This window comes from Heloderma suspectum, chromosome 1, assembly GCF_057233095.1.
Source record: "Heloderma suspectum isolate Gila_16-S chromosome 1, 16-S_ref, whole genome shotgun sequence".
Classification (NCBI taxonomy): domain Eukaryota; kingdom Metazoa; phylum Chordata; class Lepidosauria; order Squamata; family Helodermatidae; genus Heloderma; species Heloderma suspectum.
Window position 1 is genome coordinate 377,834,238 of NC_139458.1, and position 18,440 is coordinate 377,852,677.

An 18,440-nucleotide genomic window follows, 5' to 3' on the forward strand; every position below is an offset into this window, starting at 1 on the left:
ATGTGTGACTGCAATCATGCCGGGGAAATCACATGCCACCTTCCACTGTACAAGCAAATCACCATATTTCATAAGGTTCCAAACATGGGACTTCTCTTTTGTGTGTGTTTATATGTAGCTTCTTCTATGGAACTAAAAGCACAATCCACCAGGAAGCACTTTTCCGCAGGTCCTATTGAATTAAATGATAGCTGCAGAAGAGAACTACTCCCTCCGCCCCCGTTGACACTGCCCCAAATGGTATGGAAATATGTTCATGATCTGGGCTACCCACATGATCACAACATTTATACATTACTGATGAGGCATGGGAACCAGTCACAGAAGAGAATGTCTGTGGCAGCAACATTATCAGAAAGCTAGCACACAAATTTGGCTTCAGACCCACCTCCTTAGTGACTGACAGAATCGACAGTGCAGTTTCACAGCACTTCAATGCATCACTCCTCTGGCCAAGATCTTTGTAGCACTGCGGGTGTGGAGAGAAAGGACAGAAAAAGCACATGAGGCATTTAGTTAATAGAATTCTGTGTCTTCTATATGTTTTACTTTCATTAGGTACTGAGCTCCTACTTACACTGTTTTATTGTAGATGTTCCATAAGCATATCAGTTATAGGCTGAGATTTATAATTAGTGAATTCCTTTGTTCTGTAGTGATTTCGATTTATTATTATGTACGTTCTTTTTGTTGCCTTTATTTTGTTAACCTTATTTTGGTTAAATAAAATTTCATGAGGAAAAAAAAGAATTACGTGTCTTACATTAAAAAAGGAAAGAAAAACCAGACTAATTTCAGTTACCTTTGCCAAACAGACATAATTGTATTTAGAATATCCAGGATGCATTTCTTCAGCCTGAGTAAAAAAGACAAAAAGAGAAGAAAATGAACAACAGCACAGCAAGACTAACACAGTCAATGTAATATTTCTAATCTCTCCAAAACCTAAGAGAAATAGGAGGTGACAAGAGACAAGGAGCAATGGTCTAGAGCTGGAACCAGATTTCAGTACATGCAGCTAGGTGGGTGGAAGTCGACTTTCCCACCCTCTCTTTCCCATGGCAGGCTCCCTCCTCTAAGCCCCCTAAAAATCATCACCTTCTATTTGTATGCCGCTTTTCCACAAAATTGTTCCCAAAGCAGCTCACAACATAAAACCCAACACAGAGGGTCGGGGCCCCTGATGAATGGGGTAGACTGTGGTGTGGGGGGCTAAGGGGGAAGGAGAGATCCCCCCTGCATGAAAGCCTACCCCATTTAGCAGATCCCTTAACCCTTTGTCTAGCATTCTCAGGAGGCTAGAAGGTCTGCAGGGAAATTTGCTGCCATTATCAGCATCTTCCATCACTTCTGTTTCAACACTGCAAGATGGAGGTGGAGGGCCAAAAAGTAGTTCGTATCTCAAAAGTGTGGCACAGGGCGACGTTGCCCTGACATCTTTCTCGCACCTATAAATGGCAGAGGCTGTCAAGACAGGTTTCATTCTATTGAGAAGCCACAGGCTGTAACAGGGGCAATTTTCACACAGAGGCACATAAACAACTCTCCAGATGAAACTCATGGTATTTTATCTTTGAAACAGGCCTAATTCCAACAGATACTGATATAGCAGGTTACTGAAATGTAGTTTAGGGAGAGGAGGGTCGTCACTCTTCTACAGATTAACATTACAGAAATCTTTAGCCTTTAGAAGAGCTTTGAATTTATAGCAGCCAAGAACAACTTGTTGAGCACGTTTCTTGAACCCCAGCCACTTGGTAGGTGGGCCTTTAAGGAGAAGTGAATTAGAGAAGGGGGGGGGGGTGAGAAATAGCATCTACCTTAAGAAAATTCTGCAAAGCTTCATGTACTGTTGAAGTTGGCGGAGTCCCAAAAAGAGCAGCAGCTATTTTTTTCTCAATCCAAGACAACTGAGCTACCTTTGGAAACCACAGGAAAAGGAGAGAGGGGAAAATGCAGTTGTTTATAGATGCTTAAAAAAAATGAAACAAAACAGTGTTTTGCAAGCCAACGGCCATAATAAAATAATGTCAATAAAAATATCTTTTTTCAACCACACAGTATATTTTTCACACTTAAATAGTCACCTTCAATACCAACCTGTTTTTTTAGTACAGAACGGGAAAAGGAAAATAAATACCATGGCAGATTAAAGTTGCACACTTATAAGGAGAAGCCCAATTGAACTCAGTGAAATTTACTTCTAAGTAAATATGACAGGATTGGGTTAAACAATACAGAACATATCTACAGTATCTTAGTAGAATATTTTGATTTCATTTACTATAGCTAATAGGTACAGCACTAACATCAGCTTGAGAGGCAGGGAGGAAGGGTTGCTATAGGCCCTTTCAACAGTTGGCAGGGCTTGAGGGCCTGTACCTGGTGTTGGGGAACGGAGACAGGATTAGGGTTCTCTTGGTGTACCAAGCACCCCACAGCCCAAGAGTCTCCCTGGCTGAGCTTATGGAGGTGGTCTTGGATGTGGTGTTGAGGACTCCCAGCGTTTTTAGTCTTGGGCAACTTCAACGTTCATGCTGTGGATGCTGTGTTTGATGTGGCTGAGGAATTCATGGTCACCATAGCAGCCATAGGCTTGTTTCAAATTATATCTGGCACAGCACATTTGGACTAGTCTTCTGTGCTGGAGTGGGAGCTACTGATCCATGGATCAGGGAAGCAATAATGACTCTGTCATCATGGACAGATCACTATCTGATCAGGTTTGGACTATATGCAGCTTCTAACCTGTGCAGTGGTGGGGGATTTTCCCATAGATCTGTCCAGTGGTCCTGCAGAGGTTCTGATGCCTGAAATAGGGGAAGGACTATGGCTATAGATAGGATCACCTCCAAATGCCTTCAGACAACCCTGAGTAGCATTCAGGTGCATTGAAAGACTTGTAGGGGTTTGGGGGTTTTTACTTCAGTATAAGCACGCACAGTCCCGATTTGGATCAGGACTGTGGTGCTCCAGGAAGGGGAGGGTTAAATATTTCCACCCACCCATTTTCATTCCAAATTCTACACATACACCCCACAGAGAGGGAGGCTGAAAAAAAGAAAAAGTCTCCACTGAAGTGTAGCACTGAAGTGAATGGAGACTTTTTTTTACTTTTTTCACCCACCTTCCCAAGCACAGGGGGAAAAATTTCAGAACAAATGTGGGTGGGGAAAGGTTTAACCTCCCCTTTCCAGAGCACCATGGTCCCAGTCCAAATCAGGGCTATGTGCTTACACTGGAGTAAAAAACCTATCATGCATAGCTTCATTATGTGCAGTTACAAGAACATTTAGTTTGGCCCTTAGTGGACTAGCCTTTGGGGATTTAAGCTGGGAAAGGTGTACAAATTTCAATAAACTAGACAGCTTTAGTCTATTCTAATTTGCTGGAGGGGGTTTGCGTTTGTTACCCACATGAGTTTTCAACATAGGGCAGGCTATGTTTACACATTTTATTTAAAAAGAACAAAGAATCTTGTAGCAACTCCATTATCGCATACGCTTTCAAAGATTATAGTCTACATCAAATACATGAAGTGTTATCCTCGATTGGCAGTTAAGTATACAGCACACAGGGTTTTGGAGGGTGGAAATGTAAATAAGTGGGGTCAGAGGGAACTAAAATATACAAAGTACAGACAGTGGAAAGGAAAGGTTCCCCCTGTGCAAGCACCGGGTCATTACTGACCGCTCAAGGGACGCCGCTTGCGCTGGCGTTTTCATGGCAGACTGTAGCGGGGTGGCTTGCCATTGCCTTCCCCAGTCGTGACTACCTTTCCCCCAGCAAGCTGGGCACTCATTTTACCGACCTCAGAAGGATGGAAGGCTGAGTCGACCTGAGCCGGCTACCCGGGACCCGGCTTCCGCTGGGATCCAACTCAGGTCGTGGGGAGAGTTTCGGCTGCAATACTGCCGCCTACCACTCTGCGGCAGTGACAATTACCTTAATAGTGACCATTCATAAAACGATTGTTGGGTGACAATACAGATATCCTTGAATGGGTGAGCTGATTAACACATGTAGTGTATTAATTAAAATGTTACATTGTTCCTAATCAATGACTTGCAAGAGTATTCCCAGGATGAAAGCTATCATCAAGGGGGAAGTATCAAGCACACAGACCCCTCACTCCCAAGGCCTCTTCCCCCTCCCTTTTAAAGGGAAGTGCTGTTTGACAATTTCACTGTGTCTTATTTTTCAACATCTTGAAGTTTTACACTTTAAAAAAAATTCCTTGAGCAGCAGTTGTCTACCTCATTTGGAAGCACAGTGACATTTGTGTGTTAGCATTAAGTGCAGCTGATTCAACTGCAGCATATATGGATTAATGGAAGACTTAACCTGAGAGGAAATATTGCTTGTAGACCACCCAAATGTGTGTGTGTGTATATATATATATATATATTCATAGTAGCACAAATTGATGGATCCCACACAAGGTTCATCTGTGATGTCATAGCATAAGGACTTTTAATTTTTCCATTGTGGAATTTATAATTAGCTTCTTTATACCTGTGGCTTGAATGTAAACTATGAGATCTGTCTGGCACTATATGTTTTCTTACCAAATTTAATAAGAACTGATGTAGAAAGTTTCAGTTTCATCTTTTTGCTGGCTTAGTTTGATTTGCACTGATCAACAACCCTTTCTCCCCAAAAGAGGAACTGTTTTACTTGGCTCTAGCACCTTGCTTAGAAAAACAACAATTTGAGTAGCACAAAAAATTGCAGTTATTATGTTACTTGCATGTATGGAATTGACTTTACGTTCTAGCCACCTTTATGGGGAAATATGTCCAATAAAATTTCTAATAGTATTTTAATAACTGAGGTTTACCATAACAGGTTTTTTTAAAATATTGATATTGCCAGCTGGAGAAATTCTAGGAATAATTCTGTCCTACTCTTGAGAGTTGTGCAAAAGGTACACACCTGTTTATGCCCAGCCCTCCCAATGTGTTGGACTATAACTCCCATTATCCCCAGCTAGCATGTCAATTGGTGGTGTTGTCTGTGGATGATGGGGGATGTAGTCCAATACATCTGCAGGGCACCAAGTTGGGAAGGGCTGCTGTATGCAGTTCAGGGCTGTACATCATGCTATTTGTCGGGTTTGTGTCCTTCTCCTCCTCCATAGGCATCAGGGCAGCATTCACAGGGTTATTCCATTTCATCCTGACAAGACATCTATGAGAATGTGACTGGCCCAAGGGTACCCTGTGAGCTTCAAGAGCCTGCCAGTGAAAATGGTTATGGAACATTTGATGTGCAAATATGTACAAAATTATTCCACTACTCCTAAGAGGTGGGTGAAAGGAAACCAAAAACCAACACAATTTCCCCCAAAGTCTGATTTTGAGCTTGGTCTCAAAACAGCCAAGACTCCTTTTTGAATTCAGATTTTTTCTAGAAAAACACATGCTATTCTTAATTTTTACATCTTCCCAGCCCCATTTTTCCTCCTGATAGATTCAGCTTAGCTGAACAACAGTCCTGCAAGGTAGATTAGGCTGAGGAATAGTGAATTTGCCCAAGGCCACTCCATGAGCTTTACACATAAACATGTTCTTTCTCCACATTCAAAACATATACTCCAACCATGGTACCAGACCAGCTGAATAAGGAAAACATGCAATCCTACATATGTCTCCTCAGAAATAAGCCCCAATGAGTTCAGTGGGACTTACTCCCAGGTAAGTATGTATAGGATTGCAGCCTAAACATATTGAACCCCAGACTGGCTCTACTGAATCAATTTTCTCTCTACGCGATTAACCTAGTGTATGGAATTCTGCTTCCCTGAATGTTAATAGATCCCAGATTTTATCCAGTGCTTTGCTTCAGATATAGTTTTCCATCCTGAAATATTCTGTCTAGATTTCCTGATAAGAACAACTATATTACCTGCGGTATTTTGGTTACTTTCCAACTTGGCTACAATGTTCTGTTATCTGACCTATAGGAATTTGATATTGTTTCAGTCTGAAAACATTGTGGTGTCCTAGGTAAATTTAAATAACTTAAAACAGAGATACTAGTTATAAATAGTATGTTTTCTATTGTGAAAAGAACAGAAAAGTCTGGCATGTTTATGCCTTGATCAGTAACGGCTTTCAGGTACATACTTGATAGATTACACTTCAGGTGGAATCTTTTAAGCCCAAATTACATCTCTTTCAAAAAGATATTCAATTCTTTAAATTACAGAATTGAAAAGGGGAATACTGGGTGAAATCCTATCACTTGTGGATTTACTGAAAATGGAACTATATTATTTGAATGATTCCTGCTGCAGCTGCTGCTTTTTAAAAAGTGTGCAAGATAGACCAAAATCCAAAAGGCAACACTTTAAAAAGATCTAGTATGTAGATGGTAAGAAGCGGTTCAAAAAGAATACATCCAGAAACAATACCGTTCAACTATCAAGACAAAATGCAGTATCTGGTGGAACATGTCAAACTTGGTTAATAAATGTGCAAATGACCTGTGAGCCAAAGTCTACTTTTCTATGGCTTTACTGGCTCTGCAATACTAACGAGACAGACACTGAGAAAACATTACAAAATCAGCCTGCTGCAGATGTGTAAAGGGAAAGCAACCCACAACATCAGAGCCAGCCTCTGCCCTACCCAGACATGCTCAGCCCCAGAAAAGTGTAACACAGAGATCAACCTGACTGATATCGTGAGCTGGGCTGCATCCACGGAAGACACACAAAGGTCATCCCATTGATGTGAAATGCCTGATTAAGCTCATATACTACTAGACATGAAACATAAATAATACACAATATGCAGATTAATTTCTGGTGTTAAGAGCTCTACTGGTTGCTGATTAGCTTCTGGACTAAAGTTCAAGGTTCTGTTGCTTATTAATCTTATTAAATTGCCCCCTCAGGTTGCTTCCCCAGTCCAAACCCAATGCTCAATTGCACGCAGAAATCTTGTGCTCCATTCACTTGCACCCAGACATGGCATACTTTTATAGGTTTAAAAACTGGGCTCTGCCTGTGTGCCTACCTATGACAAGTGTATGGGTTGTATCCAATGGTGTCACTCCACTAGCATTTAGCACTTGCAGAAATACCATTTTAATCCTTGTGCAAGTGTCAAATCCAATAGTAAGCACTAGCACAGTCCATTGGGCTAGCCATTGCACAAGACTCTCACAACTCATTACTTTATAGCTGAGGGTTGTGCTAGTTTTTCTGCTAGCATTATGTTGGGATACAATCCTGTGTATTTCAAAATTGCTAAATTGTACAATTTTTAAATAGGCTTCATGGGGCTACAGCTAAACAAATAAGGATCATAACACACTCACTTCATAACACCATCTTCCACTTAGGTAATATAAAAAAGGATCTTGAGGCTTAAGCTCAATTGCTTTGTCTAGATGTTCCTGTAAGAAAGAGAATTGAAATGAGGAACTGCCTCTCTTTGGACGTCTGGTTCAAGCTCATGTACATTGTCATGTTTGTCTAGGTGATCTGTAAATATTAGAATTTGCCAAAGCCATATGTACATTAAAAGAAGCCACAAGCTAGAATTGACAAATACACATATACAGAGTGTACAAGAGCACACTCCATTTAAAGCATGACCTGTTAACTCTAATCAGTAGCAAAAGCAATGTCTTGCCAATAGTTAAGGGGTACAACCCTACTGAAATCAATGACTGCCCCTAATTTTAAGATGAGCAGCACTTTAAACTCTGCTGTCAGCACTTCATTAATGGACACAAGCGTTAATGAAAAACAAGAGTAAACGGAGAAGCTTATAATAGAAACACATCCGTACACACGTCCCTCTCCATGTCATGCTACTCTTGACATTCCTGCTTGGAAGCAGTATACAAATCTTGTGGCTGGTTCATGAAGTCATGCGTAAATCTTTTCAGTTTAAAAGCTAGCTCATGCTGTCTGGTAGGAGCATGCAAAAAAAAAAATAAAAATAGATCTCTCTTCAACATAACCCTGGCACTGAAGCATGCTCCCCTAGGCAGATTTAGTTTTACTCTAAACACGGTCTTCAAAACTGTCAGGATGAGGTAATTTAATAATAGCAGGAGCTTAAAGCTACCAAAAACATACCTTAAAGAGATAGCCATTCCTGATTTTGTTCTGTATACTTTCAAACTGAGACATGTAACCACACATCATTGCAAACCTGAAAAGGAAACATCAAGAATGGGCAGAGTAGTGGTGGTGGTGGGAATCATCGAACTTTCATGTTAATTTTAATCACAAAGATGCCAGCCTGGCTGAGATCCTTAAAAAGAATCCTTCATTATTTTCAGTACTTAAACCCACAAGAGGCAGGAACCATTTCAGTAGAGGCATTCCTCCTCTCACACATATGGCAGAATGATGGTGCCCACTGTGTCCTGTGACCATGCATCATCTAAAAATGAGGACTGCTCCTTTGTTTTTGTTCAGAACAATTGCTTTGTTTATATGCATTGTTGCACAGATGTGCAGTGCAATCTGATGCTTGTTTACTCAGAAGTAAGTCCCATTGAGTACAATATGACTTATTTCCTAGAAAACACGCTTAGGATTGTTGTTTCAATTGACTAATTAAATCAATTAAAAAGACTAATCAAGTAAGTTTTCTTTAATTGGGCAACAGCCCTGCTTTTAATGTGTGTATGTGTATCTGCCAACTCAAAATCTCCCCAACTCATTTTGAGTCAAATTCCCACGTACAGCTTTCACTTATTCAAACCTTTGCATTGCCAATTGCGTGCGTGCATGCGTATATAAAGATTGAAAATGCAATTGATTCAAAGCCATGCAGTTGGTTTTACACACAACTGAGTGTTCAAACTATTTTGCCTCACTCAACCTTCCCAGCTTCCCCCTCCCCCCGCCCCCAACAAACAAATGCACACCACATTTATGTTTATGACAGGGGTGGAAGACACATATTTTTTCCCAAGGCTTGTGGGAAAAGTTTTCCATCTGTATGAATAAAAGAATGCATGTTTTTAAGTGTTCGACCACTACAGTACAAATCAGAATATTCCTCCATCCCAAAACACATGATTGAAGCCATAATGGAAGACCTTTCCTGACTGTCCTATCCAAAAAACCTAACAAGACTGCTGACCACCCGAAGTGGGGAAAGTCAAGGAATTTCAAGTATTTAGAAGAGGAAAAGGTACTAAAATTTTAATTTCCCATACGTTGCAAAAAATGCAGGCAACATTTTCTCTCTAACCTCCCTTGGCTCATTAGCTGCTAATCAGATAAACTCAGCATACCATAGCTAAACGGATTGCAGCTAGAAAAGAAAACAATGAAATGCAAACAAGCTAATCCTGCGTTTCACAGAATCTCCAAGTCTGTGCGTGACAAGAGAAGAAAGGTGCTGGGTTAAACCAGTTAAGGGCGATACTTTTACATGTAAAGGCCTTTCTGGACAAATAAAAAGCTGCTTATTTTTCTTAGTATAAAAGTCACGCTAGCTACAATCTAGGGTACATAGTGCCAGGTCTGTCCTTCAGGTGGGGAGGGGAGGGGACTTGTTGAAGGGGATATAGATATTCTGTACATTCAATTCCCCCTTTTAAGGTAAAGTAATCTAAAATTAATGAGAGATCAACATGGAACAGAATAGGTATACAGTCTGAAGGAAGTTCATAAAAAGAGGGGAGACAAAAATCTGCGGGTTAGATCCAGACTTAATCATGCTTACAGTAGACACACTTAAATAAACAAGGACGTAATTTAGTAATGACTGACTTTAAGTCCCATTGATTTTAATAGGTCTACTCTAAGCATGACTGAGTCTGAATCCAATCCAGATAGATAGATAGAGTTTTTGCTGAAACCCATTTGAAAGTACAGAAGTAAACTACATGTCAACTTCAGGAAAATAAATAGTTTGGCCTGGGAAGCAGGTCTGTCAGCTGGAGAGGCAGGGACCAGAGGGGCACCAAAAGAATTTGGTGACAGAATTGTAAGGCAAAAGACAATGTTAAAAGAAAGAACTGTACAGGAAGAAGTGGTGATATCTTTGCTGGTGCCTACCACTTTAATTTTTTCATTTAAAGAGCTGCACAAATCTTACTGTACTTGAGAGCCACAAACTATAATTAGGTAAACAAGAAAATTTAACATCAGGAAAGGGTGGGAAATGGCATGGGGGCAGGGCTTCTGAGCATTAAACAAAGCAACATCACAGATGTTATCCAATAGGTGTCTATGACTCACAGCTACAGTCAAAAGGGTACCCTGTCCTTGCAAAGAGGAAACCTAACTGCTAATAAAGTACATGTGTGCGCCCCTCCCTACAATAAAGGTCTTCAATACATGAATGACATCTGGATCTTGTGCAATAGTTTCGTAACTTATGCACAAGCTCTCTGCAAAAGCCCTAAATAAATTTTTGGTACTTCTAAAAAAATAGTCATAAAATGTAGAATTTGCATTATCAACTCTAGCCAAATTCCCTGAAAAACTGTAAGACTGCAAAGTGCAGTCTTAGATTTCCCTATACACACTTACTGTGGAGTAAGTTGCACTGGACTTACTTCTGAGTAAACACTCATATATTGTACTGCTAAGCAGCGTAGCCAAACCTACCTAAATAATACTGGATACCGAGTACTCATCTGTGGACAGGATGGGTGTCTGCACTTTACTACAATACAGTTTAGAGTCTAGAGAGCCAGTGTGGTGTAACGGCTAGAGTGTTGGACTGGGAGTTGGGAGATACGGGTTCTAGTCTCCACTCGGCCATGGAAGCTCACTGGGTGACTTTGGCCCAGTCACAGACTCTCAGCCCAGCCCACCTCACAAGGTGATTGTTCTGAGGATAAAATAGAGAGGAGAATTATGTATGCTGCCCTGGGTTGCTTAAGGAGGAAAAAGGGTGGGATATAAATTAAATGAATGAATGTATGTAGACAAATGGTGCAAAAGTGAAGTGAAAATGATTCATTTATGTGCCATCTTTCTCCCAAAGCACCCAAGGCAGTTTACATTTTTTAAGTACTAAAACAAATACATGTTACCTGAAAAATAATAATCATAAAACCATTTTAGTACAAGTAAAAGATAATTAAGCATGAAGGGCGGAGGGTGCAAATTTAATACACAGAAGTTCCAGTATGGTTCTCCAGCACAACATAGGATAGCAAAGTGTGCATTCAGAGTCCATAGCTGTTTTGTAACAGTGGATTCATCCTTCAGTGTAGCCCCTTCTATAGCTGCTGACTGTGCTTGTTCCAGTAGGCCTGTAAGTGAATGCAATTCTATCGAGGATGAATATTACGAGCTATAAAGTATAACTCATTTGGAATAGGACCAAGGTATTTCTAAAACATTAGGGATCAACAGCAGCAGGCCTGGTCCAAATCACAAGTGGATGTTGCTAACTGCAGCAACCCAATGAAATGAGAGACACACAGTGGGTTGTCAACCATGCTGTGCGTGTTGGCCCGCTTTGTTTAATTACCCTCGCTGACGCAACTCACCATGTCATTCGAAGCCAGGAAGGGAGGGTTGCTGCCATAGTTAACAAACCACCCCAGAACCCTAAATCAGTCTATGGGTTCTGGGTGCATGTGCAGCACGTTAACAAGTCATCATGGCTTGTTAGGTGAGCTGGTGACCAGGTCAATGTTATTTGCTGAAGTGGTAGAATTTATACTACGCAGCGAACTGCATAGAGGACCTGATCAGAAAACAGTAACTACTGAAGGAAACGGAATTGATATTAAAACACAGTACTTGTAGGGAGCATATTTTGTGAAGACACGAAACTGTTAAGTTGGCAATTAAAAAAAACCTGATCTCAACTTCAAAATAAAGTTTGAAAGAGCACATGAAAGCCAGGGGATTTAATTAGAGTGTTGTGAAGAGAAAGCTGTCTATAAGGCTGAAATGGAAGGCATGCCAAACTATAGTAGAACTGGTTATGTTGCAAACCTCTACTGGCTAGTGGCTACTAGGGATGCTGGAGAAATTCGAGATGGACTAAAATAAGCTCGTATTTCTAAGAATCCGACCTGCGGAATCCGCTGCGGAGCGACCCCCTCAGACTGCGTGGAGTCTGTGGACTTTTGGATTTTTTTAATTTTTTTTTTACTTTCCCAAAATTTATGCATATTTATTTGTAAGAAAATACGGAAGTTTCTGCTAAGGAAAAGTTGAATGGAATGGGGGATAATACACTAATTGTTACGTACTAAGGTAATTTATGTAAATTGTTACGAAACCTATTACTTGTGTATTTTTCTGCTTGATAAAAAAAAATACTCACATCCATCTGTGAGCAGACGAGGGAATGAAAGGTGCCCAACAATCTGCGAAACACAGACGGAGCGGATTTTACAGAGTCCGTACATCCATACTGGCTACAGTTGCAATCCTATACACACTTACCTGGGAGTACGTCCCACTGAAATCAACAGGACTTACTTCTGAGCAGACATGCATAGGATTACACTGCAATTAATAAAGAATGGAAAAGCTATAGTTGATTCTGCAATGAAAAATGACTGAAAAAATGTGAGTGGAAGAACATGAAACATGACAATAATCTTGCAAGAGGCTAGGCTGTGCTATTTGGGTCATATAACTATTTTTCTTTATTACTACAAGGGCTGGTGGGGAGATAAAAAAGATGATACAAAGGTTGCAAGGCACAAGATTGAAGGGAAGGCCAAAAGCTCAGATCTATGGATGTAACCGAGAGAGAGTTGGACTGCAGTCCCACAAGCACTGACACTTCTGCCCCACTGAAATTCCACAATGACAGTTAAGTTACTCAGAAGAATTGCAAATTTGGTGGACTGTGAAATACCTAGAAAAATCTGCAGTGAGGAACAATAAAAAGAACTGGCCCAAAGATAGGAGAAAAACCAAGGAAAAAGAAGAATCATATACTCCACCTAATGGTCTAGACAGAAACGTGCAACCACCTTAGAGACTTTGCACACATTTTCCTAGGATAGCCATCTGACGATTGTCAGGTTCAATTACATCAGGGGTGGGCAACTTTTGGCCCTCCAATGTCTTGATCTAAAACTCCCATCATCCGTCCCCACTGGCTGTGCTAGCTAGGGCTGACAGGAGTTGTAGACCAAAACATCTGGAGGGCCACAAATTGCCTACTCCTGAATTAGATATATACATACATTTGGGAATGAAGGGGGGAAAACAGATTTAGTAGTGCTTGTAACTATTAAAAAAATTTTAATCAGTGACAATCATACTTTAGGAATGTTATATGGCAAAGGAAATTGTATACAGGAAACAGAGCAGTTTCCAAGATACAGAAATGCTTTAACAGTTTTAAGAAGTTATCAAAGATATTGTTCGTTCCCATTTTAAAAAGAAAGAAAGCCACCACTAAGACATCAATCCATTCGGAAACTCAGTGGACAGTATCCAATACTGCTGCTGTGCTTCTGCTTTTTCTGTTGCACCAGTAGGACTCACTGCTAGCACAACAGAGAGTTAATGCTACCTACATCAAGGCCCGGAAACAAGCAGAAATTCTTGTTTCTGTATTGGGACGGCTCAGGAGAGCTCTCTTCTGCAAGCTCTGCTGACCTGTCCTATTCCAGAAACAAGGATTTCCACTTTTTCCCCAGACTTGCTTTAAGAAACGCTAGCTCTCCATCCTGCTGGTGATATTGCCCTTTATTCTTTTCGGTTGTGAAACTGACTCACCTTCTAACCTTAACAAAAAATCAAACAATATGCTTATTTTAAAAATTGTTTCCTGCTTTTCAGTCCCTATGGGCCCTGGTTTCTGCAAAGACTTCTTGCTTGCTGGTAAATGCAGCTAAACTGTAAACTGGTAAACAGTAAACTGTGAACATGTACATGTACAGAAAGTTTCCTTATGCCTTAGACCACTGGTCCGTCTCGCTCAGTACTGTCTTCACTTATTGGAAACGGCTCTCCGGGGTTTCAGACAGGAGTCTTTTGCTTGGGATGCGAGACACTGCATATTGGCATGCACGTGCTCCTCCACTGGGCTACAGCCCTTTCCCACAGTTTCTGTGCTTTAGGATACAATGTGAAAGTTGTTCATCTGAGGTCAATTCAATATGATGCAAGTCCTCCCTCATTCAAACTTACCACTGGTGACTTTCAGCACTTGATGAATCCAGGTTAAGGGCGTTCTCACCCACAAGCTTTCCTGCAAAAGGTGTATTATGGGGTTTTTAGTACTAAGCCTGACCTGACAATAAACTGAACTATAGAATTCAAGAACATCCTACACAATATAAAGAAATCAATAGATAGTTATAACGAATGCACGCTGTTCAAGAACATAAGATCAATTCAAATGGCAGCTGGCTTAAAACCACCATCACCCAATCCTAACCATGTTTTGCCCTGAGATAAGTCTCAATGATTTCAGTAGCACATACTGAATATAATAAAAATAGCAATAAAACCAACAACAAAAACAGCAATAAAAACAGCAACAAAGCAATCATATTAGAAGGCCAGAGTAAAATCACATGAATGATCTGGTATTATTTTAAATCAAAAAGTATATTATCCAACCTTCAGATGCATAGTTCTTTTTTTCTTCAACATCTGTAGTTATCACAAACATGTCCCCATAAGCTCGGGCAAGTCTCCAAAGAAAGCCAGCATAGTTTCTGTACTGAAAGGAACAGAATTAGATACATTAGGTTGTCTTCATATAGATTTCTTTTGACATTGATAAAATGCATTAACATGCTAGTTCCCACATGCCATTCTGCAGATAATACATTTTATTGTATTCTAAATTCTATGTATTCAATAATTTATTACTTGCATGTCTTTTCAGACACTTCTATTGCAGCAACTAGTAAATTTTAGAACTAGATATATACACACATTGTAAATCTTGGAAGTAAAATAAGAATCTTTCCTGTGATGTTTTAAAAACGACAATACAGTAAGGTTACAGTTGTCGCTAATTTGCTGTGCAGAATCCAGGCATCTTTCTTTTCTCGGTAGAGCTTCTGTTGTGGGAATATCGCATTTGTCTAGCACTTCAGCCCAACATTTTCTGTCTGAGAACATGTCGTTCTTCTGCCAAATAGCACTTCTAATGCTGTTTAGACTAACAACTGGAACATGTGCAAGGTTATGTGCATCTGTCAGTAACCAGCAACACAACTCTTTCCACTGCCCATCCCTACATCATTTTGTGATCTTTATTTTAACTGCTGGGTTCATCTGGCCTAATTTAAAGAAAAGTGGCAGATATATATTTATTACATTTATATCCCACCCTTTTCCCCCTTAAGGAGCCCAAGGCGGACTACATAATCCTCCTCCTCCTCTCCATTTTATGCTCACAACAACAACCCTGTTAGGTAAGCTGGTCTGAGAGTCTGTGACTACCCAAAGTAGCCCAGTGAGCTTCCATGGTCAAGTGGGGACTAGAACCCGGATCTCCCAACTCTCAATCCAGCACTCAAGCCACTACACCAAAGTGGCTCTCAGCAAGATAGCAGAAAGAGCCTTCTCCCATCAGCAATGCTGCTCCTGATACATCCTACTCCTCCCATATACCCCACTGTGAATGAGGCTGGGTGAACACATGCAACAGAATGAGACAACAGAACATACTATACCACTTCAGATCACAGGAGGGGAAATCAAGTTTTTGAATGCTCATACATACATACATACATAAAAAAATAGTCCCTCCAAGTAGAAAACTTGCACAGCAGGGCAAGGACAGAGACAGAATCATTTTGAGGGGTGTGCTAGTCTTGTTTCTGAATGAAGTTCTATAACATATTATATATTAAGCACTAAAATGCTCCCTCCCACATGCAAAACATAACACAGTTAACTTGGCCATCTCAGAATTCTACCACCTTGTCTGGTTGCTTGCAAGGTGACTGAGCCTGAGTTTTGTCAGTTTCACTTCATACTGTGAGAGAGACTTGGCCATTTCACTTTCCCACTTTTGACAGCACAAATGAAATTGATATCATTCATTCACAGAAATGCAGTGAGGCTCTTTAGACCAGGAAATTAAGTATGTGCCCCCCATTCCTGCTTCAGCACTACACATGTAGCCCCACTCTTAAAAATAAGAGGCTTGCATGTCTGCATAGCTATGCCCTGTTTTAATGGGAGAGAAATAAAAAGGCGTTTAATTAAAACTAATGTAACTCCTTTTTTCTTGTTCTTCCCCTTTCTCCATCTAGGGAATCAGATAGATAGGGAGATAGATAGATAGATAGATAGAGAGGGGAAGAGGGGGAGAGATAGATATTGCAATTATTAAGAAGTGTGAAGCAATGTCATACTTTGCAAGATCATGTGGGTAAGCCCTAAAGAGGATAAAGCTAAAAACTAGACCCTCTATTCCACATCCTGCTGTACTAAGAGGGCAGTAGCTATGTGTGAAAGTCTTTGTTAATAATCTCTGTCTCACACCTTGCATTCTGCAAGTCTAGATGCAAGTTCCTGGCTGCTACTGGACATCCCCTCTGCCCCAATCCAATCCAAATGCAAATGAATGACAGGGCAACAGAGTCAGTCCACATTCTAAGTCACATGTGTAGCTCAAGGTTGCTCTGTGGACCCTTTCATGTGGCACCTTTGTGGTATGGGAGGCTTGGGCTAGTTTATTGGCCCTAGTTTGTGGAAGGGGCAATTCTAGTATGCGTGTCGGGGGTGGGGGCTGCTGCAACATGGCTTTTCCATATGGGACAGTGCAAGGCTTTTCAGGTTGCTTTTGTGGCACAGCAGCAGCCGGTCTTCAGTACTTCCTGCCTCATGAAGTGAACACAGGAAGGAAGCCTACACTGGTGCGCTGACTTCTTCACAAGGTAAACTGTGTGTGTGTGTGTGGGGGGGGACTCCTGCATTAGTCTACTCATGCAATAAAACAGTATCTTGACTTGAGCAAGGTGCCTTTCCCTGACTACTCGGAAACAACAACCATGCTTAACTTATTGGATATAGGAAAATTGCTTTCAGCAACTTCTGGGCATCATGTGTGGACAATGCTAGAAAACGTGCCCAAGTTCTTTAGGCAGTAGTGTCAAATTTTTAGACAAAATGTGAATAATCAGGCACCAGGGAATGTTTCCAAAAACCAACATACACGAATGTCTCCTTCAGTTCTAACATTTCAAAACCATTTAAGAGAATGCCACTGAACTGTGGACTGCGATATGAGAACATTAGCATGGCACATGCCCTTTATACCTTTTCCTCATTTTGAAGCAAAAGTTTGAAGCTCTCTCTTTTTGCATCGTCCGAACCGCAATGCAACTTGTCCACTTCCTGTAGAAGATTAAACAAATCTAGTTGGTCTTCTGGTGCCAGAGAAGATGTGGAGGAACAGATCCATCCTTTTTCTTCCTCAGATTCTCCTTCAGTGTCGGTGTGAGCTGTGATGTAACTAAAATACAGGGGGGGGGGGGAATAACCTCTTTGAAAGCTGCTGAGAGCCAGCACTGCAAACTTTACCTGTTTTTAGCTATTACCCCATCTTATGAATGTTGCTCAGTTCATGTTGGGTTTACATTCATTCTGAAGTATCCATACTCTGATATACTGATTAAATTATGCTCATTAGGCAAAGGTTTTGCTGGATTATTTATTTTATTGCATTTCTATCCCGCCTTTTTTCCTCTTGCAAGGAACCCAAGGCGGCATACATAATCCTCCTCCTCTGCATTTTATCCTCACGACAACAACCCTGTGAGGTAGGTTGGGCTGAGACTCTGTGACTGGCCCAAAGTCACCCAGTGAGCTTCCATGGCTGAGTGAGGACTAGAACTCGGATCTCCCGGCTCCCAGTCCAACACTCTCACCACTACACCACACTGGCTCTCACACCACTGGCTCTTCTTTTTTGCTCAAGAAACTTCTGCAGAAAAAAAGATCACATTTTTATTGTTGTTTTTATTGTTTTTATCACGTTTAATATTTTAACTGTTTTTATGTATTTTATTGCTGTAAGCTTCCTTGGGAGGGCTTCTGCCCTGAAAGGCAGCAAGAAATATTTTAAATAAATAAATAAAATTGCAGTTTTAGAGCAAAGGTGCAGAGTCTCAGGCCCAGGGGCCAAATCCAGACCTCCAAGGATCCCCATCTTGCCCTCTCAGTTTCCTCAGAAGGCCCCGCTCCCTTCTCCATGCCCTATCCCTTTCTCCCGAACATAACTGATGGTTTCCCGGCTTTTGTGTCACTTTTTGCCCATTCTGAAAGGTTGAAATGCCTCTCCTAAGGCTGAATTACTGGCAGTTGGAGCTTTAAACTGACACATGCTGGGTATTTTTGACCCCACCCCTTTTGTCATTGGCTCCACCCACCACTGGAATGTGGCCCCTGAGAGCTTCTCCAAAATGGAATTCAGCTCTTGGTCTGAAAGAGATTCAACAGCCCTGTTTTAGAGCCACCTGTGTGGCTTTGGTAATCTCTATACCTCTGTTTTATCTGTGGA

General features: G+C 41.0%; 1 protein-coding gene across 10 annotated transcripts in view; it reads right to left on the bottom strand.

Moving 5' to 3' along the window:
* Positions 1 to 18,440, bottom strand: part of RMDN2 (regulator of microtubule dynamics 2) — a 52,190-nt gene that overhangs the window by 20,329 nt on the left and 13,421 nt on the right. For 9 of the 10 annotated variants that reach the window (XR_014786834.1, XR_014786832.1, XR_014786835.1 and 6 more), the window contains 8 exons: positions 17,198 to 17,393; positions 14,537 to 14,639; positions 14,102 to 14,162; positions 8,096 to 8,171; positions 7,327 to 7,404; positions 1,821 to 1,919; positions 803 to 856; positions 389 to 469 (listed from right to left, as the gene is read on the bottom strand). Coding sequence is in view for 5 of the 10 variants with exons in the window: in XM_084828358.1 (XP_084684484.1) it covers positions 389 to 469; positions 803 to 856; positions 1,821 to 1,919; positions 7,327 to 7,404; positions 8,096 to 8,171; positions 14,102 to 14,162; positions 14,537 to 14,639; positions 17,198 to 17,393 (748 nt within the window). In the remaining 5 variants the exon portion in view is untranslated. Of the gene's footprint in view, positions 1 to 86; positions 470 to 802; positions 857 to 1,820; positions 1,920 to 7,326; positions 7,405 to 8,095; positions 8,172 to 14,101; positions 14,163 to 14,536; positions 14,640 to 17,197; positions 17,394 to 18,440 lie in introns of those variants that run through there. The other variant, XM_084828357.1, reaches the window with a different exon arrangement.